Here is a 23,031-nt window from a genome sequence, read left to right on the forward strand (position 1 = left end):
GGACATGGTCAGCAACAATACTCAGGTAGGCTGTGGCATTCACACAATTTTCAATTGGTACTAATAGACCCAAAGTGTGCTAAGAAAATATCCCCCACACCATTACACCACCACCACCAGCCTGAAACACTTATCCAAATCAGGATGGATCGATGCTTTCGTGTTGTTGACACCATATTCTGACCCGACCATCCGAATGTCACAGCAGAAATTGAGACTCATCAGACCAGGCAATGTTTTTCCAATCTTCTATTGTCCAGTTTTGGTGAGTCTGTGTGAATTGTCACCTCAGTTTCATGTTCTTAGCTGACAGGAGCGGTCTTCTGCTGCTGTAGCCCATCTGCCTCAAGGTTGGACGTGTTGTGTGTTCAGAGATGCTCTTCTGCAGACCACAGTTGTAACGAGTGCTTATTTGAGTTATGCCGAGTTCAGACTGCATGATTTTCAAAGTAGTCGTGTCAGATGTTTTCACACTGCATGACTATCTGGGCTAGCGTTTCGCCGCTGCTTTGTTTACACTGCAAGATGGATCGGCGACAGGGACATTCACATTGCATGATAGGAAGAATCGCCGACAACTTCGTCCAAACTACGTCTCACAGCCAAAAACACGTCGTATATCTTTTGTTATTAACTACATAATGAGAAAGAAGCCTTTAATGGGGTAGAACATGTACATGTTTGCTCACCTGGGTTTAAAGGGAATTAGCCATTTCTCCTCAACGTTGATAATAAACTAATTTCTTTCTGTATGAAACGTCAAACAGACACAGTTGCTCCTGAGTCCTGTCAAACACTAGTTTTTTCACTAGTTTTTCCTCCATTTCGTGGGTCCAAATAAACCGAAAAAGAGCGCTTTTAACTTCTCCCCCGGCCTCCCGCTGGCCTGCAGCAGGTATACACACACACGCACACACAAGCAAAAGCTGTTCTCTCATTGGCTGTAGGCGATCGCTGATGTTATTTTCAGTCAAAACTCAATTCACACGGCATGATTTGAATCGCCGACAGCTTTAGATATTCAGCACGGCAAATATCTCACAGGCATCGGCGACTCATCGGCGATTCTCTCAGATCGCGTCTTTGATCGTTCATACTGTGTGATTGTCACTCACGTGCACGAGCAGGATTTGCCTGTGATTTCAGGCATTAGTTGGCGATTTCTCAAAACCTATCGGCGAGCCAAAATCGGGGCGAAAATCACGCAGTCTGAACAAGGCATTACAGTTGTCTTTCCATCAGCTCGAACCAATCTGGCCTTCCCGCCTCTAATCTTTGGTATCAACAAGGCATTTGCACTCACAGAACTGCCGCTGGATAGTTTCTCTTTTTCAGATCATTCTCGTAAAAATTCCAGTAGATCAGCAGATTCTGAAATACTCAGATCAGCCCGTCTGGCACCAACTACCATGCCATGTGATTGCTGAGTTGCTGCCATGTGATTGGCTGATTAGAAATTTGCGTTAACAAGCAGTTAGACAGGTGTACCTGATGAAGTGAGCAGTGAGTGTATATATTGCACTAAATAGTTGACCTGTGTCTCATCTGAATGCCCTGTGTATCCTCATTTTAAGATTAATATTCGATATAAAAAAGACCCTTTCTTTGAAAATTAAGATCTGCGCATTTATTTTAATTTAGTCTTACTGATATGTCACTGCACAATAATTTGGGAAATGGTGTAGTTGACGTGAATTTAAACGGATAAAGGCACAATAAGCAAGTGAACATACAGTACATTTTAGATGCTTAAAACCAGGCCCAGCCCTAACCAGTTTGGCACCCTAGGCAAGATTTCAGGTGACGCCCCGTCACATCGCAGTAAATTCCACTGCTAGAGTATAATCATAAGAGACTGAATAGCTTTTTGATTGACTGCTACAAGCTGGGAAAACGTCAGATAAATATGCCAATGCAATTAATGTTATTGCTGAATAGATCTAATATTTACACATTTGCTTGAGGAAGGACTGATGGGGGTGGTTACATTACTAGTACTATTTACATAACATCCATGCCCTTCCATAACATTAGCTGACGTTAAAACTAACAGATAGCACTATAGCTATTTATTGATTAGCAATCTGTCAACGTTGGGATGTAAAAAAACATGGGAAAACAAATAGCTTCAAATGATAGAATACATAGCAAACATTATAAAATATTGACAATAACATAAAAGGTTTAGCCTATTAAAAACAATAGCCTAAACAGAAATTAAATAAAGCTATAAAATCTATTTAACTTTTAATTGTATTTGCATATTGATTAAAGTTACTAGTTATTTAGTGAAGAGCAGCAAATGAATCTCTCATTGTGTTTTGCTTGATAACAGAGGTGTTAATGTAAGAATGCACAGATCTATAATAAAGCATTCGACTGCTTTAGTACACGTTTGTGCTCATTTAACAGAATATTAGTTGTGTTTGAAATAAAACAAGCAGGACCAAGCAAAAAAAAAAAAAAAACGAAAAAAATAAGCACTTTTCTGACGGTCCCTTACTGAGAGCTTGCTCAGCACGAGCTCTTCCAGTTAAACGCAGATTGCGAGGGCTCAAACGGATCAGTGGTCGTAGTGTTGAGCAAAAAAAAAAAAGAAAAAGACAGCTGTGAAACATAACCAGCTTTGTCTTTTTGTAGGAAACTAACTTTAGATCTTTTTAGGGTAAGAGGTTTTTGAGGTTTGGCCGTCTAATACTGAATGTGTCAGGAATATCAAACACAAAACCAACTCAACCGCGCTCATTTCTGGCGCCCCCCTGGATGTACAGCGCCCGTAGCATTTGCCTATACTGCCTATGCCACGGGCCGGCCCTGCTTAAAGGGCCATGAAACCCCCTCGTTTCAGCAGGGTGTTTTCACACCTCTACTTTGGAAAAAGTCAGAAAAGTGGGCGTGTCCAGCTCTGTTTAGGGGGGAGTGTCGGAGGAACTAAAGTGGGATGGTGTGGGAGTGTCTATTTGGGCACGCGCGAGTTTCAGTCAAAATACACACACATGAGAAAGTGATGGTGTTTAACCTACATGGACATCTGTAGTCGAATTATTTGCCAAATTATTAAATGTTGGACTTTAAATGCAGTTTGGCTCTTTCATTCAGGGAATTCATTCATGCCCCTCGCGACAAGCGCGATATTTGATTTGAGGATCTGCTCTAAGCGTGTATTTTTCATGCAATGTTTGATACCGCACGGCGAATGAGAGAAAAAAAACCCTCCGCATTTCCCGGAAACTTAGATGCACACGACAGGTAGCGTCAGAAAGCCGCGTGTGTTATTCCTGTCACAAAATGCGGCGCTATGTTTGCACTCAGTGCAATAGTTAACTTAATTCGATATGAACAAACTGAATAAACAAAGAGCACTGGTCGCTCACTTACCAAATCTGTAGAGACAGGACAATCACCAGCAACTTGAACCGCGTCATTATGAAGAGAAGACTAACGTTACAAGCGAATCTGGATTACAGCGTTTGCAGATGAGAACAGCTCTCAGGTAAACAATAATCCTCCTTAGACACTTAAGTTATTGTTGTCGAGCGTCGCGTCAACTGTTAATCCACACGTGATCCAGCTGAGCTCTCACAGAGAGAAAATGAAAACGAAACTTAACGGCAGCAAACTATAAAAGCAACACTTCACGCTTGTTTTGCCAACAAAACGTGGCGTCTTTGTGGTGTAAACGCGGTGACACTAATGAATATTAATGAAGTTGCACAATAGAGCGCGCTGATTGGTTTGAACCAAGCCTTACTCATGCATTAATGCATCACACTGTAAGACGTAATAAGACACACTCTGGCACAGACGCTCAGTCTGCACGCTGGAATACACGCTATTATGTCATGACCGTGACGCAGCTTCAAAAATTCGTTTCAAACAGGAAGTACGAATTTGCTTGAAATAATGCAAAAACAACCAATTTACACTTTTTTGTGAAATATAGGTGTCCTAATAGTGTTTTTAGCAGTGTGGGACACATATACTACTGTCAACAGCTCAAAAAATGTGTTTTGGTGTGACCCTTTAAAACCATTTAAATATATTTACATTTCATTCTAATTATTCTGTCGGTCAGTAATCAGTGGCGTTTCTGGTGTGTGGGATGCAACATTTCCTGTGTGAATCAACTATAAATTCTATATATTTATTTATGATACCAAATGTAACAGTATGCCCTCTCTCTTTTTCTTCCTACCTCTCTCTCTATCTACTTTTACGTTCTTTGATATCTCCATTCTGTTCTGTTGTCTGTATTTCTCAGTCTGTGCACAGATCAGTTGTTGGTGTCAGATCGTATAATAAGTATGCGAATTTCCACTATAGGTATCAAGTGCATCCCTGATTGTAAGTGTATTCAGGACTGACAGCGGTATTCTGTGATTTAATCACTAAATCCACCAGAAACGCTATCACCACAGACATGCCTGCTCTCGAATGAAAAGCAATTGCCTTCTGCTTGGCATGGGAAAACGTTTGCGCTCTCACTGCTTTGCTATCAATCTCACCAATCTGTGCCAGTGGACAGATACCTTAAGTCCGGCCACTTACAAACAACATGTTCCTTCAACAAGACCCCAAATACGTGACACTAGACTTCTACAGAAGTGCAAAAACACACATTTTTGTTGTTGTGTAAAATGAACACTTGGAGGCAGTGAAAGGACTGTAGCCTGTTGAATGAAGTTAGCAGTGACTGTGTGATGCTATCTTATGACTGAACAATTTGCAGTTTAGTGTATACTCCATCAGCTGTTTTAATTTCTGTCAGCTTTTTGTGTTTGACTGCTTGGCACCATATTGTGACTGAATAATGTACACTCAAAAAAATGACATGTTGGCGTTAATTAACTTTTTTTTGTCCACTCGTTCCACGTAACTGAGTTAAGTTACCTTTAAGAAAGAATATTTATTTTAGTGAACTTAAGTTAGTTACATAAAGGTAATGTAATGTTGTTTAGTTCAATCAATGTAACATTCAGAATTTAGCTTTAATCAATGTAGTTATTTAAGTTCAATTATTCTAAAATTTATATTGTTATGTTTAACAAAATAAAAAAACAGTTTCTGTTTCATTGAGTTTATTCAATAGCATTTTTACAGTTTTACAAATTTTCCAGCAATAAAATGATTATCAAAATCCAAATATTGTCTTTATCTGTATCTTCACTTATTACAATAAGTTAAATACTGTATGTACAATATACTATTAAATTAATATTAATACAAGTATGAAGTAAATTAAAAACAATAAATGATTTACAAAAATAAGCTTACAAAAACATCATAAAATACACTTTTCAAATTACTTTTCATATATTACAAAAAACATTTAAAAATAATATTCTGCCATTAAATGAGTTACAAAAATATACTTAGAAAAATTAAGTCTTCTTTTGTAAACTATGCTGTAACTTCTTTACACTGAAAAAGCAGATAACACTTTAGTTGTTCAAAGAAAGATTACCACTTTAAAGCAATGTAACACAATCAGCATTACATCATAAATTAGACCAACCATCACAGAACATGCAATAGCTAGACACATTCATCTCTCTGGGCACCATTTCTGCACATTTGCACTAGACACTTTCTTACAACCACTCCCTATATCTAAAAAAACAAACACACACGCAAAAAAACATTGTGCATGAAGTCTGCTTCACACAGGTGAGTGGGCTTGACAAACCACATGTAGAAGCATTCTTAATTCTTAACATTTTTTGTATAATTAGCACATCTTGGGTGTATTGCCTCTTCTTGTTGATTTGCTGAATGTCTCCTCAATTGTAAGTCACTTTAGACAAAAGAGTCTGCTAAATGTTAATGTAACTACTGTAGATTCATAAGGTGGTGTTGCACATCAAGGTTTGTGCTTCATCATGCCCAGCATCCTAAAAATGTCAAGTAAAAAAATAAAAAGTTTACCAACAGATCAAAGGTGAAAGGAGGAAATAGTTTAAGAGGAAAATGCAAAATGTAAAAAAAAAAAAAAAAAGTAAATGGCTTACCGTGTACTCACTCACAAGGGCTTTTTCTGAATGCATTCACACCTTTTTTTCCACTGGTGATGTTCTAAACGACATGAAATGACAATTAGTAATTTACTAAATAATTAGTAGTTAAAATTACTAGTAATTTTTACTGTACATCATTTTAATGCGTGTCTAGGCATCTAAAGGCATAGTACCTGGATTATCCACAGTCTCCTCAACCAGATATGGGACAGAGGCTGAGCTGTAACCCTGAGGGAGAAAAAAGATGCGAGTGAGCAAAGATTTGTAATAATAAAATATAATAATATAAATATATAGCATTTAGAATAATATATTTATAATAATAAAAATGAAAAAAAAACTGCAAACTACTAAACTTAAAAGTTTAAATGTGTTAGATGACCAAACATATAAGCTTACATTAAATATGTCATCATGCTAGATGTCATCCTATATACAGTAAGTGTCACATATGCTTGTGCCAACACCACCTTTTAATTAATATTATGTAAGTTATCAAAACTGGCATTAAAACTTGATAAACTGCTTGACACTCATTTAAAATTAGACTATTTCTTACTACCAACGTTTGCAACTTTATTTTGGGGTTAATATATACCAAGTTTAAAATTTCACAGGAATGCAAAAAAACTAGAAATTAATCTGCCTTTAATGTGAAAAAGACACAGGAAACATGACAATTTCATAACAATACTATACACAAACACAACATAGTATTACAAGGAAGTTCATTAATGATTCAAATGTTGTCACAGCCTCAGTATGAATATATACAAAGTAAAAAAATCTCACCTGCGTCCACATTAAGGAAAGCTTTCTGTGCACGTTCTCAATTTGTACTGTAATCTTCATCTTTTGATTCCCATATTATGGCGCCGATCTAAACGAGCTGAGAGTGATCGTTGTGGTTTGAATCTTCTGACTTCCTGTGTTGTTTTGAAACTGCGCATGTGCAGATATTACTCCACCTATTGACCAAAATGCAGTACTGCAGAAGCAACACAACTCCCTTTCATTCATGTTAATTAAGCAAGCTGTTTAAATGTGAAAACTTACTTTTTCTAATTTTTTCCAACATAACACTTTTATTTTTAGTACACAAACATAAGCAAATTGTTTAATTTAAACATAGTTATATTCTTTGGACCAACAAAAGCCAAAATTCATTTTTTTGAGTGTACAGGTTAGTGTATACTCCATTAGCTGTTTTCGTTTTTGACTGTTTGGCGCTATCTTGTGACTGAATAATGAGCAGGTTAGTGTATACTCCATTAGCTGTTTTCATTTTTGACTGTTTGGCGCCATTTTGTGACTGAATAATGAGCAGGTTAGTGTATACTCCATCAGCTGTTTTCATTTCTGCCAGCTTTTTGTGTTTGACTGCTTGGCACCATATTGTGACTGAATAATGTACAGGTTAGTGTATACTCCATTAGCTGTTTTCGTTTTTGACTGTTTGGCGCTATCTTGTGACTGAATAATGAGCAGGTTAGTGTATACTCCATCAGCTGTTTTCATTTCTGTCAGCTTTTTGTGTTTGACTGTTTGACGCCATCTTGTGACTGATTAATGCGCAGGTTAGTGGATATTTCATCAGCTGTTTTCGTTTTTGACAGTTTGGCGCCATCTTGTGACTGAATGATGCGCATGTTAGTGTATACTCCATCAGCTGTTTTCGTTTCTGTCAGCTTTGTGTGTTTGACTGCTTGGCACCATATTGTGACTGAATAATGTACAGGTTAGTGTATACTCAATTAGCTGTTTTCGTTTTTGACAGTTTGGCGCCATCTTGTGACTGAATAATGAGCAGTTTAGTGTATACTCCATCAGCTGTTTTCATTTCTGTCAGCTTTTTGTGTTTGACTGCTTGGTGCCATCTTGTGACTGAATAATGCGCAGGTTAGTGGATATTTCGTCAGCTGTTTTCGTTTTTGACAGTTTGGCGCCATCTTGTGACTGAATGATGCGCATGTTAGTGTATACTCCATCAGCTGTTTTCGTTTCTGTCAGCTTTGTGTGTTTGACTGTTTGGCGCCATCTTGTGACTGAATAATGCGCATGTTAGTGTTTACTCCATCTGCTGTTTTCATTTCTGGCAGCTTTGTGTGTTTGACTGTTTGGCGCCATCTTGAGACTGAATAATGATCAGGTTAGTCTATACTCCATCAGCTGTTTTAATTTTTGTCAGCTTTACATTTTTGACTATTAGCGCCATCTTGAGACTGAATAATGATCAGGTTAGTGTATACTTGATCAGCTGTTTTCGTTTTTGACTGTTTGGCGCTATCTTGTGACTGAATATTGTGCCGGTTAGTGTATACTCCATCAGCTGTTTTCGTTTCTGTCAGCTTTGTGTGTTTGACTGTTTGGCGCCATCTTGTGACTGAATATTGTGCCGGTTAGTGTATACTCCATCAGCTGTTTTCGTTTCTGTCAGCTTTGTGTGTTTGACTGTTTGGCGCCATCTTGTGACTGAATAATGCACATGTTAGTGTTTACTCCATCAGCTGTTTTTGTTTCTGTCAGCTTTGTGTGTTTGATTGTTTAGCTCCATCTTGTGACTCAATAATGAGCAGGTTAGTGTATACTCCATCAGCTGTTTTCGTTTCTGTCAGCTTTTTGTGTTTGACTGTTTAGCGCCATCTTGTGACTGAATAATGCGCAGATTTGTGTATTCTCTATCAGCTGTTTTCGTTTCTGTCAGCTTTGTGTGTTTGACTGTTTGGCGCCATCTTGTGACTGAATAATGCACATGTTAGTGTTTACTCCATCAGCTGTTTTTGTTTCTGTCAGCTTTGTGTGTTTGATTGTTTAGCTCCATCTTGTGACTAAATAATGAGCAGGTTAGTGTATACTCCATCAGCTGTTTTCGTTTCTGTCAGCTTTGTGTTTTTGACTGTTTGGCGCCATCTTGTGACTGATTAATTTGCAGGTTTGTGTATACTCCATCAGCTGTTTTTAGTTCTGCCAGCTTTGCATTTAATTTGAAGAATGATTTAACTATTGAAGTTCTGAACAATGTTTTGTACGCATTGTAGCTATTACCATTAAAATTAGAAAACATGGCCTTTATATATATATATATATATATATATATATATATTATTTATTTTTTATAATTATTTATTTTTATTATTATTATTTTTTAAATACTGTAAACATTAGATCATAAGACTATGTATTTTATGCTGAGGCTTGGTATTTCTTGCTTTCCAAACTATTTGAGATGTGACGGGCCACATGGAGTTTACACAAACTGAAAATACCTTATAGTAAGTTTCCGTGGCTACACAAGAGACTGGAAGGAAGGAATCTCTCAAAACAGGCTGATATTTACACAGAGATGCACCAGTGTTCCCTTCTGAAGGTATGTGGAGTGTGTAACTGCTTGTTGTGCTCTTTGGTTCACAGACAACATTAGACAGGACAAATGACAAGCCCCATCAATCAAAGCAGAGTCTGGTGCCAAGAGTAAAACATATCTGGGATTTAGAGGAAGTTAAGCATCTCACTGATGTGGTTTTTCAGACTGCAGAGCTGACAGGCCGTCTATGACCTTTGCATGGCATTCCATCTTATTCCAGAGAGATCTGCTTTCCTGCAATGAGACAACCCAATAGCGCACTCGACGAGAAGAAAAAAAAACACTCTCGCCCTACAAACCACCTCTCAGAGCCAAACAGAGTCAGCTTTATTGAGTTAGTGGAGTGTTAACATAGTCTACTTCTCCTAGGTTGGCAGAAGCTTGATTTGCTTGTATAAATAGTGGGTCCCAAGGCACATGTGGAGGGCACAGAGCTATTTACCCTCTTCATCGGTGCCACACTGCACCGCTGACAGATTGACGGATGGCACAACAAGCACAATGAATTGGATTGTTTCACACGAGAGTACGCAAGTAAACCAGTCGAATCACTTTTATCAGGCTGACAGCATGGATGGATTGGACTACAACATCCCTGGCACCCACTTTCTGGAGACTCGGAAAACTTCAATGAGCAGACTCGGCTTCGAGGGAGCTTCTTCTCATGGCAGGAAGCTAAAAATCTAAAGTTTTAGTTTTTAAAAAGCCCGCATGGAATGTGCACACATAAATGTTTGACAAAAATACCTGAGCCTTTATTGAAATTGTTAGCATTTGTTTTGGTTCAATTTTCATGTAAAAAATTTACGTTTTTAGCCAGTGATGTTGGATTCATCATGCTCTGAACTCTTATTATTCAACTATGCCAGGGTGTTTCCAAATTTTTATTATATGACATCTTTAAACACATTTTTATTCGTTCTTTCAGTTTATTCATTCTCTTTTCACTTATTAATTTATTCATTAGTTCATTAACTCTTTTTCACACCCATTCATTCATTCATTTTTTAAAATTACTTTATTGATTTTTTTTATTCATTCATTCATTCGTTCTTTTGTTTATTTATTCCTTTATTGATTCATTAATTTTTATCAATGTATTATTTAATTAATTTATTCATCCATCCATTCATTTTTTCATTCATTCATCCATTCATTCATGCATTCTATAATTATTGTTTTTATTCATTGATTTATTCATCCATTAATTTGTGTATTCATTCATTCTTTTTCATCATCCATTCATTCATTAATTCTTTTAACCGTTCATTCATTCCTTTTTATTCATTCATTCTTTTTCATCCATCCATCCATCCATCCATTCATTCATTTTAAATTAATTCATTACTTTGTTCATTTGAATTTATTTATTCACTTTTTCATTCATTCATCCATTAATTCATTTGTTTATTTTGTCATTCATGCATTCATTAATTATTGTTTTCATCTATTCATTCATTTATTTATTCATTATTTGTCATCATCCATTCATTTATTAATTCTTTCAACCATTCATTCATTCTTTTTTGTTCATTCATTCTTTTTCATTCATTCATTCATTCATTCATTCATTCATTTTTAATTAATTCGATAATTAGTTCATTTTACATTCATTCATCTACTTTTTCATTCATTCATCCATTAATTAATTTGTTTATTTTGTCATTCATTCATTCATTCATTCATTTTTTATTAATTAATTCATTTTTTCATTCATTCATCCATTGTTTTTTCATTCATGCATTCATTAACTATTGTTTTCTTATTTTTTTCATTCATTCATTCACTCATTCATCCATACATTTATTCATTTTTTTATTAATTCATTCATTTTTTTCATTCATTCATCCATTGTTTTTTCATTCATGCATTCATTAACTATTGTTTTCTTTATTTTCATTCATTCATTCATTCATTCATTCATTCATTCATTCATTCATTCATTCATTCATTATTTCTTTCTGTCTTTCTTTCTTTCTTTCTTTCTTTCTTTCTAGGTATTTCTAGATTTTCTTTTTATGGCACCTTTAAACACAACAAATATAAAATGATATAACAATATGAAAATGACTAATCAAATCCATATTATCAGTGCATAAGGTCAATTCACATTTACTCAAAATCCAGCTATATCTTTCCACATGCTCACCTGTTTATTCATAAAGATGTAGATGACAGGATTGATGACTGTGCTGGACTTGGCTAAGATGGAGGGCACTATGCTGGCTTCCGCCGTCACGAGTCCTGGAGCTCCAAAAGTGGCCAGCAGGGCCATGATGCCGTAGGGGAGCCAGCACAGCAGATAGAAAACCACCATAGTGATGACCATCAGTAGGACACGGTGCTCACGCTTGCGGCTCACAGACGTGTTCACACTGCTGACCTTCATCATCAGATAGAAACAAATACAGATAGATGGAGCATCAGTAACAACATTTCATCTGTTCATCTGTAACAACACTTGTATATGTTAGATATAAGAATAACCACATTTTAGTATGTTTATTAGTTACATATAATATAATAAAACATACTTATTTCACAAACATTTGGTGCAGGAACTTATTGTGAACCTTAATATCTCTTAAGCTTGTTCTGATATGAAGTCCAATAGTGTTTCTCTCTAAAGGCTAGAACTCTGCTGACTAAGAAAGCTTTCTTTCTACTGAAATACCCCTCAAGGAACAATAAAGTTTTAATCAAGAACAGATAAGCATCCTCTGGAGAAACTGCTCAACACCTGTAGACAGAATGAAATAGTTTCAGGGATTTTCATACACTAAATGTGGCAAAAGTTGCATTTTAGGGAGGTATTTTAATTGGTTATTTCTTTATTCATTCTCTTTTTCATTAATTAATTAATTCATTCATTCATTCATTCATTCATTCTTAATAAATAAATAAACGTTTACATTAATTCATTGATTCAATTAATCAATCATTAATTTTTTTCATTCATTTATTTTTTCATTCATGAATTCCTTCTTTTCATTCATTCATTCATTCATTCATTCATTCATTTATTCTTAATAAATTAATAAATGTTTACATTCATTCATTCAATCATTCATTTTTTTCATTCATTCATTTTTTCATTCATTCATTCATTCATTCATTTTCAATAAATAAATTTCCATTCATTCATTCATTCATTCATTCATTCATTCATTTTTTCATTCATTCATTTTTCATTAATGAATTCATTTATTCTTTTTTCATTCATTCATTCATTCATTCATTTTCAATAAATAAATTTCCATTCATTCATTCATTCATTCATTGACTTTTTGATTAATTCATTGATTCGTTTATCCATCCATTCTTTTTTCATTTATTCATATATTCTTTCTTTTTTCATTCATTCATCCATTAATTCATTGATTTTTAATAATTCATTAATTTGTTCATCCATCTATTCTTTCTTTTTTTTCATTTATCTTGACTGTGTCAATAAATACTCTTTTCACTTGCACTTGGATCCATCTGAACATTCTTTGTACGTGACAGTGTGTGTGTGTGTGTAATTGCGAGATTGCCTCCCAGTACTGGGTTGTGACTAGAAAGGCGCTGTGCAAAATATATGCCAGAATAGTTGGCGGTTCATTCCGTTGTGGCGACCCCTGATGAATAAGGAACTAAGCCAAAGGAAATGAATGAACAATAATTATGCAGACACCGCACAAGACCTTCTACTTGACTTTGCAGAGTACAAACTATTAATCAAACAACTCTAGTCATGTAGTAGACCATTTAGGGGTCTTCGAAAGCTACATGTAAACAGGATAAAGTCTTCGTAAAGGGTTAAATATCTCGATCTTTCATAGACTGTAACTTGACAGCTTCATCACTCATGATTGATTTCTATTTAAACCTCTTTGTTTAGAGTTCACACATTAATCACGAGTTTTTATAAATGAGAACACAAAAAAGACGGAAGGTGGAAGGTCGATGTGTGAAGGGATAAAAAGAAGACTAATTAGCACTGAAGAAAAGGCATGCCGTATAGTAATTGTGTGCGCCATTGGTCAGGTATTGATCATTGTATTATATAACCGACCTCCATGTGCTAGACAGTAAAAGAGATTCCAAATGTGCACGTCATCTCCTTCATTGTCCGTTTACACTAAGAAAAGCCACTGCTGTGTTGAGGGATCCACATCCTCTTGTCCTGAGCCTCTTATCACTGTTCCAGGTTCAGACGTACAATGAGAACGGGTGATTAAGAGAGGAGGTGGGACTTCACTGGCAGCATGTGATAAGAAATACCTCATCGCTGCTGTCATGTAAATGTGAATGAAAGCTAGACACCCTTACTTTTTCTGCAGCACAAAGAAACCGAGGCTTTTTCTGTTGAGTTCCACCAGTGACATTTGTACATTTGTGGCATTTTTAAAAATGAGTCACTCTTCAAATTGTTCCTATGTGATGCTGTTCTGAGTGTTTTTAGGGGACTTGTGGATCTGAGTAATCTCTTTTAAAGCCACCCTGAGACTTACAGTAGGTTTCCACTATGGCATCAAATCTTGTTGCTTCTAGCTGATCATTTGGTGTCAGAAGTGGCTTATATAAAAAGCCGAAGGCCTCTAGATTACGCTTATTTTACCAAAATGAAAGATGATCATGCCTTGATTTTTAATTATTTATTTAGGACAGTAAGGTCTGACTTTGCTTAGACAAAAGTCTTGTCACTTAACAGAAATAATGTGCAGTATAGAATATAAAGTCATGGTGCAGTGGAAAAAGGATGAATATTGTGTCTGACTCAGTGGCGTAGCGGATGGGCCCGCAGGGCACACACTGCGGGGGGGGCCCCGCGTGATTCGCGTCGTCGCTATTTTCAATAATTGAAAATCCGGCAACCGCAATAATCAAACTCTTGGGAACAACTGTGGTTGGAACCGAAGTTCACAGGTCTGTGTTCTCTGAACACCTCTCAAGCGGTGGACTACTTCATTCTGATTGCTTGCTGCCGAACCGCGTCATAGCTCATACCATAAAGTTGACTTGATTTCAACTCTCCTCGACGCTCACACCAGAGAAGACGGGCCGCGCTGTTTCTAGCTGCTGGTTCTCAATGAAATTGAATGACTTCTGGCAACTTTGACGCTCTTGCAACTTTAGGTTTGTGATCGCTCCTCTGTTTGTGAAGGCTTCCCTACGTTGTCGCTCCACCCTGCCTCCCTTTCCCGCTCCTTAGTTTGTGATCGCTTCCCAGCGTTGTCCCCCCTCCCCCCAATCATCAGGGGGCCCCGTCAGTGATCCCTGCAGGGGGGCCTCCGCATTTTACACTACGCCACTAGTCTGACTCCCATGAGCTTGGAGGACTGCATCCACAGATCTCTGCAATGACTCCAATCACTTATTAATAAAGTCATCTGGAATGGCAAAGAAAGCGTTCTTGCGGGACTCCTCGAGATTCTTTGGATTCATCTTCAATGCCTTCTCCATCTTACCCCAGACATGCTCAATAATGTTAATATCTGGTGACTGGGCTGGCCAATCCTGGAGCACCTTGACCTTCTTTGCTTTCGAGAACTTTGATGTGGAGGTATGAGAAAGACCACTGTAATGTGTAATGTAATGGGCAGCGCAAATATCTTGATACCTCGGGTTGTTGATGTTGCCATCCTCTCCACAAACCCAACCCCCAAATATAATATAACCCCAAACCATGATTTTTCCTTCACCAAACTTGACTGATTTCTGTGAGAATCTTGGGTCCATGTGGGTTCCAGTAGGTCTTCTGCAGTATTTGTGATGATTGGGATGCAGCTCAACAGAAGATTCATCAGAAAGATGGTCCTTTCTGCCCCTTTTCCAAATGATCAACAAGAAGTCAAGTTATTATTTGTTGCTCGAACAACTGGGATCGACGACAAGACTTTTGTCAGGTGGTGTAGTGCTGCTGGCAACGCTACAACATAGTTTCTTTTGTTTAACTCCAACCGATTTCAGCCAGACTCAAACCAGCAATCTTCTTGCTATGAGGCGACAGATCTAACCACTAAGCTGCTGTGTCACCTGAATGTTGATTATTTAAACTGAATTGAATAGTTCTACAGATCTCTTAATTTTCATTTCATCATCACTCTGTGTAATTAAGTCCTTCAGTTTCCTCTGCTTTTCGTTAAGTGTTTTTAATGTTTGTCCATGTGGTTTGGGACCATAGACTGTGAAATATATGGACGTAGTGTCCGTCACCCATAGGTTTCTGAAGAGCGCAAAAGAAGCCACAAATAGGCGCGGCCAACCGTCGCCATTTTGTTCGTGCGTCATCGCACTCATGGCGGAATACCAAACAAGGACAACGATACGGAGAGTGAGCGGAGCTACAGACACCTGCTGGCATTTTGCTTGGACCTGGCTCAGACACACTTTACTTTGGGAAAACGCTTAAAGGGTCACGAAACACCAAAACACATTTTTTGAGCTGTTGACAGTCGTATATGTGTCCCACACTGCTAAAAACACTATTAGGACACCTATATTTCACTAAAAAGTGTAAATTGGTTGTTTTTGCGTTATTTCAAGCAAATTCGTACTTCCGGTTTGAAACGAATTTTTGAAGCTGCGTCACGGTCATGACATAATAGCGTGTATTCCAGCGTGCAGACTGGACGTCTGTGCCAGAGTGTGTCTTATTACGTCTTACAGTGTGATGCATTAATGCATGAGTAAGGCTTGGTTCAAACCAATCAGCGCGCTCTATTGTGCAACTTCATTAATATTCATTAGTGTCACCGCGCTTACGCCACAGAGACGCCACGTTGTGTTGGCAAAACAAGCGTGAAGTGTTGCTTTTATAGTTTGCTGCCATTAAGTTTCGTTTTCATTTTCTCTCTGTGAGAGCTCAGCTGGAGTCACGTGTGGATTAACAGTGTACGCGACGCTCGACAACAATAACTTACGTGTCTAAGGAGGATTATTGTTAACCTGAGAGCTGTTCTCATCTGCAAACGCTGTAATCCGGATTCGCTTGTAACGTTAGTCTTCTCTTCATAAAGACGCGGCTCTAGTTGCTGGTGATTGTCCTGTCTCTACAGATTTGGTAAGTGAGCGACCAGCGCTCTTTGTTTATTCAGTTTGTTCGTATCGAATTAAGTTAACTATTGCACTGAGTGCAAACATAGCGCCACATTTTGTGACCGGAATAACACACGCGGCTTTCTGACGCTACCTGCCGTGTGCATCTAAGTTTCCAGGAAATGCAGAGTTTTTTTTCTCTCATTCGCCGTGCGGTATCAAACATTGCATGAAAAATACACGCTTAGAGCAGATCCTCAAATCAAATATCGCGTTTGTCGCGAGGGGCATGAATGAATTCCCTGAATGAAAGAGCCAAACTGCAGTTAAAGTCCACTATTTAATAATTTGGCAAATAATTCGACTACAGATGTCCATGTAGGTTAAACACCATCACTTTCTCATGTGTGTGTATTTTGACTGAAACTCGCGCGTGCCCAAATAGACACTCCCACACCCTCCCACTTTAGTTCCTCCGACACTCCCCCCTAAACAGAGCTGGACACGCCCACTTTTCTGACTTTTTCCAAAGTAGAGGTGTGAAAACACCCTGCTGAAACGAGGGTGTTTCATGGCCCTTTAATACTTTATCACCTGCGACTCGTTTTTGTTCTGACCACATGTGCTTGGCTGTACACTATATCAATAAAGTGTTTAGTCTTTTAAAAACACTGCTTTACTACATTGAGCCACTAAGTATTGTTCTTATGATGTTTTCCTACAGGAGGAAAAAGCGAATGACTTTCAAACACTTCAGATATAGTCTGTGTTAGTAAATGCAAGGCTATTGATGAAATCCAGCATAACACTGTATGACAACACTTCAGATGAGTGTTCTAGAGCCAATCAATCAATCTGTCAATCTGTTAACGTTTTGTTAATAATGTGTACTGTGACCTAAACTTAAGTATTACCATTGATTGTACATTTTCACTTTTTGGATGAACCACCCCTTTAAAAAAGGTTTGAAGCTAGCAAGCTAAACGGCTAAAAACAAATCCCAACACTTCTGATTGAATTAGGATTGAGCATTGCTCTTTCTCGTCTCTTGGACATAACTCAAATCACATTTGTAGGAGCCAGTGTAGCAAAGTCACTGACAAATTCAGTTTCATCCACTATTGAGGATCTGCGCAGTGACTGATGGTGAAGAGCATAACCTCGTCAAACACATTTCATCCCACTGTCAGCAGTCAGAAGATGAAAAGACACAATAAAAGGTGATGAGGGAGTATTTAGCATGCGTTAGTTGTGCTGAACTTGCTGGACAGGAGTTGATTTAGATGCAGAATGCAACAGCAGCGTGTTTGAGGAGATTCGGAATAAGCTGGAAAATCAAAGGAGGTTAAGCTCTGTGATCGAAACCACCAGTAGATCTGATATAAAAGTTATCAGCCTGCACTGAATATATATATATATATATATATATATATATATATATATATATATATATATATATATATAAATATAAATATATATATATATATATATATATATATATATATATATATATATATATATATATATATATAAATATATATATATATAAATATATATATATATATATATATATATATATATATATATATATATATATATATATATATATAAATATATATAAATATATATATATATATATATATATATATATATATATATATAAATATATATATATATATAAATATATATAAATATATATATATATATATATATATATATATATATATATATATAAATATATATATATATATAAATATATATATATATATATATATATATATATATATATATATATATATATAAATAAATATATATATATATATATATATATATATATATATATATATATATATATATATATATATATATATATATAAAAATATATATATATATATATATATATAAATATATATATATATATATATATATATATAAATATATATATATATATATATATATATATATATATATATATATATATATATATATATATATATATATATATATATATATATATATATATATATACTGGTTATATTATACATTTTATATATATATTTTACCTGATTTCTGGAATTGTTCTTTGCCAGACTTAAACCCCATCATCATGGTCAACTCCACCTCCTAACATTGGCATATCTGGCGAGGTACTGGGCAATCTGGTAACACCAGAAAACCCGTCCAATGAAGGTAAGCGGTCAATTCGTTGGTGGCATCATACTGCCCCATAACATTCGTTTTACATGTGAAATGAAGCGAGATACCTCTGTGAACATATTTCACGATCTCCAGAAATATAGACAGGGGTACGTATCCACAATGAGCCTGTGTTGTGTTGATGCAAACTCTAAAGGGAATATTTAGCATTGTGTAAAGGGATATACTATATGAAAACTATGAATGACTGTTGAACAAATAAAAAAAAAAGCTAAGTTTTACATTGCTCCAAGTGTGCCACATCATGAGACACCCTTTCCCCGCTCCCCACAGATTTCCCATTTTAAGGAGTGTGCCCTTCAGAGTAAGTAGGTGACAGTGATGCTCACTTCCACATTTGCACATTTGGCAGACGATTTTCCAAAAGCGAGAGTTGATATCTTGTCAGTTCTTGCTTTCCCTGGGAATTGACCCCGTGACCTTGATGTTTCTAGCACCACGCGCTCTACTGCCTGATCTACAGCAAGACCTTGCTGAAAGGCTTCCCACACTTGCCAGATTAGTACAGACTGAATCGATCAAACAGAGCAACTGTCCCACTTCTAAACAGAGAAAAATAAAGCAATATTACAACAAGGTACAGTTGAAGTCAGAATTATTAGACCTCCTGTGAGTTTTTGTCTTGAAATATTTCCCAAATGATGCTTAACAGAGCAGGGGAATTTTTCACAGTACTTCCTATAATATTTTTCCTTCTGGTGTGAGTCTTATTTATTTTATTTCAACTAGTATAAAAAGCAGTTGTGAAATTGTAAACTATTTTAAGGTCAATAATGTCCAAAAAAAAGGTAATTATTCGCACTCACTTGCTTTGTACTGATTTTATTTTTTATTTTTCTTACATTTTACGGGTGATTAAAAGACAGACGTTTCGGCACAAAGCCTTCCTCAGTGTGTGACACAATTAAAAAAAACAGGTGTGTGACTATGGGATAAAAGGGTGGAGTTAAAGAATTGTGTCACACACTGAAGAAGGCTTTGAGCTGAAACTTCTGTCTTTTAATCACCCGTAAAATGTAAGAAAAATAAAAAATAAAATCAGTACGAAGCAACTGAGTGTGAATCATTACCTTTTTTTTTTTAATAATAGCATCGATAAGATTGATGCACCAAACCAAAGAAGTAACTAAAAAAAAAAAAAAAAAAAAAAAGCAAGCGCACAGGGCAAACTCCAGTAAGGTCAATAATGTCAAAATAATTTCTTAATAGTCTATAAAACGGTAACATATGGACGCTGACAACAGAGTTAGGGATCCATGTGCAGTTTTATTAAGAAAAGTCATGCAGGCGATAATCAAAAATACATGGTCGAAATGCAGGCAAAAGGTCAGGCTAGGCGGCAAAGAATAAAAACAGAGCAAGGACTGAAACATGACACAACGAAAAAGGACAACCACTTTGTAATTTTACACAGGGTAAAACAAGACTGTGTTTTGCAAAAAGAGCTCCCTTCATAGTCCAGTAAATGATTCAATGATGAGCTTCAGCTGTGTGTCTATGTGTGTGTCTCTTCATTGGTAATCTGGAACAGGTGTGTGTGAACAGGTAAAATGGGATTTGTAGTTCTTTATTTGTTCTCCATCGATCTGTATGGACTAGATCGCTGGTATTTGTGACAAGAACACACCTTGCCTAATTACCCTCACTTGCCTAGTTAACTTAATTTACCTGGTTAAGCCTTTTAATGTCACTTTAAGCTGAATAGTAGTGTCTTGAAAAATATCTAGTCAAATATTATTTACTGTCATCATGGCAAAGATAAATCAGTTATTAGAAATGAGTTATTAAAACTATTGTGTTTAGAAATGTGTTGAAAAAAATATTTTCGTTAAACAGAAATTGGGGAACAAATATACAAATATACAATTCTGGAGGGCTAATAATTCTGATTTCAACTGTATATTGCTAGAGTGAGTGAGCGTTGTACTTGTTAATCATTTTGGTCAAATGTTTTCACATTTTAATCTGTTGCTTGTTCATAAGCACAGTGTTTTCAGAGTATCCATTTCCATTAGTGCAAATAGCCCCATCTATTTACTCCAGCTCTGCCCACCAACGCCCAGTAAAGCCATTCAAAGTTAGGAACTAATTTGTTCACAGAAGCAGTGGTGTGGAGACAGTTCAATTCTGCCTCGATCTGATCTCATTCTTCACCTGTTTCACCTCACATATAGGCACAGAGAGCTGTTTATTTCAAGTTAAAACCAAGAAAATGTTAAAAAGTTACAAACTGCTGGTTTAAATAATCGTAGAAGATTTAAATGTCTTCATATCGGTCATAGTTTTTTTTCCAACAAGGATAATTCAATTAATAGTTCCCCATATTTAAATTGCCTTTTGGGACTTCAATCTCTGCTCCAACAAGTTTTAATGCTTTCTGTTACGCAGGTCTGTGTTTTATTTAATTCTTTAATTTGGATGACACCCGTGACCTCACTAGGGATTCCCAGTTTATAAGTCTGACAACAATGACGGCTCAGTCTCTCGCTCTCTTTCTCTCAGCTCGGTGATGGCTTGCGTTCAGGCGGTGCCCCGCATGCCAGGATCCATCTGCATGCCAGTCTCTTTAGAATTGTGTTCTTGTTAACTTTTTGAATCTTTAGTTTTCTTAATGTTTAAACTAGTTTGTTTATTTTGATACTTTGTTTTTTTGTAGCAGGTAGTGGATTATTTTTCATAGTCACGTTTTGTTATTCATTTAATTTGGCGAAGGAAAGCAGTGGCCCAGAGAACTCACCTGTTTTTTATTCCTTTCCCTGGAGTTGTAGGTAAGATCTGTCCATTTAAAAACAGTGATAATCAGAGACCTGTTGTTCTTAGCTGCCCTACCTGTCTACATGATTTTTGTCAATGTTTTGTCTCTTTTGGAATATTTAATTTGTGGAAATTAAAGCTTTTATTGATGGGACGTCAAATATTAATTCAAGCATCTGTGTTCTTTCATATGTTTGGCTCAAACCTTGATGTTGTTATTATTCGAGCCAGTTTTGAGTTTTAGGCTCGCAATCCCACTCTCGCATTCCCAAACACACACATTCGAACCTAAAATAAACCTAAAAGGTAATAGATATTTTTCTGAGCTCATTACATCTAAGTAAAACTGTCAACAACATCCTATTACATTCTTTTGTATCCGCCTAATATAACCAAAATTTCCATGATCGATTAAGTAGTGGAAAATCTTCTCTCGTTTACCCGTTTCGTTCTGTGTGCGCGAGAAATGTCAACACTCCCGCAGACAGTCTCATGTGCTCTGCAGACCCACAGAGGCGTGCCTCTTGGGGACTTAAAAAGTTTGTCCGGCCTGGCTTTCAAAATCTCCTATAACTGTCTTTCAACAAATTCTCGCAGCAATTCGTAGCTTTCAGATTTACTGGTTAATTCGTATGAATTTGTACGATCTATTCGTACAATTTAGTACGATTTGCTCATTACCCAATGACGGTTGGGGTTAGGGGTGGGGTTGAGTGCCACGTCTCCTTTTTAAAATCGTACCTTTTCGTACGACTGAACTCATACAAATTCGTACGAATTAGCCACCAAACTGTCAAAACGTAAAATATTTACATTTCCTCTTGAGATCAGGCTGTTTTTTTTTTTTTGGTTAACCCTACTTTCGCTTGGCTTTGCAAGGGACTGTGTGCGCACAGTCACAAGAGAAACAATTAATAATAATTTTGTTTAATCTAAATGACTCAGAAAAACTTTATTATATACTCGAAGAGACTGGTCTAAATTTGCTGCAAAACTTATGCAGACCTTTAGTAATGGTAATCAACGCATTTGCCTTATTTAAATAGACAGGTTTTAATCTCGTAATTATAATAATATTCAGAGATATCGTCTGTTTTTATTCCTGTCTTTCAGTCTTTTATTTCTCATTTGCTGATTATTTAATTAATTTGATGATGTTAATATTATATGCTATTTTACATACATATCTAAAATGCTTTGGCATTCAAGTTTGCTTTGAACTTGAAAGAAAGAGAGAAGCAAACGGTAATACTTTTTTGATAGTCCCTACTGCACATTTTGTTGACTAAAAGTTGAATCGCAACTACCTGCCAACTACTTCTAATTTGAATATTACTGTCTGCTTAACATCTGTTGATACAGCTCTTTCAACAGACATTTAACTGACCATAACAATATTTGCAAGTGCAAGTCAATTTACACTAATCCTAACCCAACCAGACAGTCTACTTATAATTTAATGAGAATTAGTTGGCATGTAGATGCAATGTAGCTTGAACTCAAAATGTGTTAAAGGTACCATCAAAATAAGATACACAAATAAACAATAATAAATAAGATAAACAATAAAATTATTGTTAAAATTCAGTTATGAAAACTCTCCGGCTGGATCTAGACTGATCACCTTTGCTAGCCCTTGACAATAATAATACATCCGTT

At 36.2% G+C, this 23,031-nt stretch overlaps 1 protein-coding gene and 1 long non-coding RNA gene across 2 annotated transcripts in view; both read right to left on the minus strand.

Moving 5' to 3' along the window:
* The window catches only part of tmtopsa (teleost multiple tissue opsin a), an 84,379-nt gene that overhangs the window by 13,141 nt on the left and 48,207 nt on the right, over positions 1 to 23,031 (minus strand). Inside the window, 1 exon segment of the mRNA NM_001118899.2 lies at positions 11,528 to 11,761. Within this exon segment, the coding sequence (NP_001112371.1) occupies positions 11,528 to 11,761 (234 nt within the window).
* Positions 5,062 to 6,911, minus strand: LOC141377735 (uncharacterized). Its single transcript, XR_015478153.1, has 4 exons — positions 6,807 to 6,911; positions 6,188 to 6,242; positions 6,009 to 6,072; positions 5,062 to 5,891 (listed from the first exon to the last, which is right to left on the minus strand). It is a non-coding gene; the product is annotated as an uncharacterized LOC141377735 (long non-coding RNA).

Source organism: Danio rerio, chromosome 2, assembly GCF_052040795.2.
Source record: "Danio rerio strain M-AB ecotype USA chromosome 2, GRCz13ab, whole genome shotgun sequence".
Classification (NCBI taxonomy): Eukaryota; Metazoa; Chordata; class Actinopteri; order Cypriniformes; family Danionidae; genus Danio; species Danio rerio.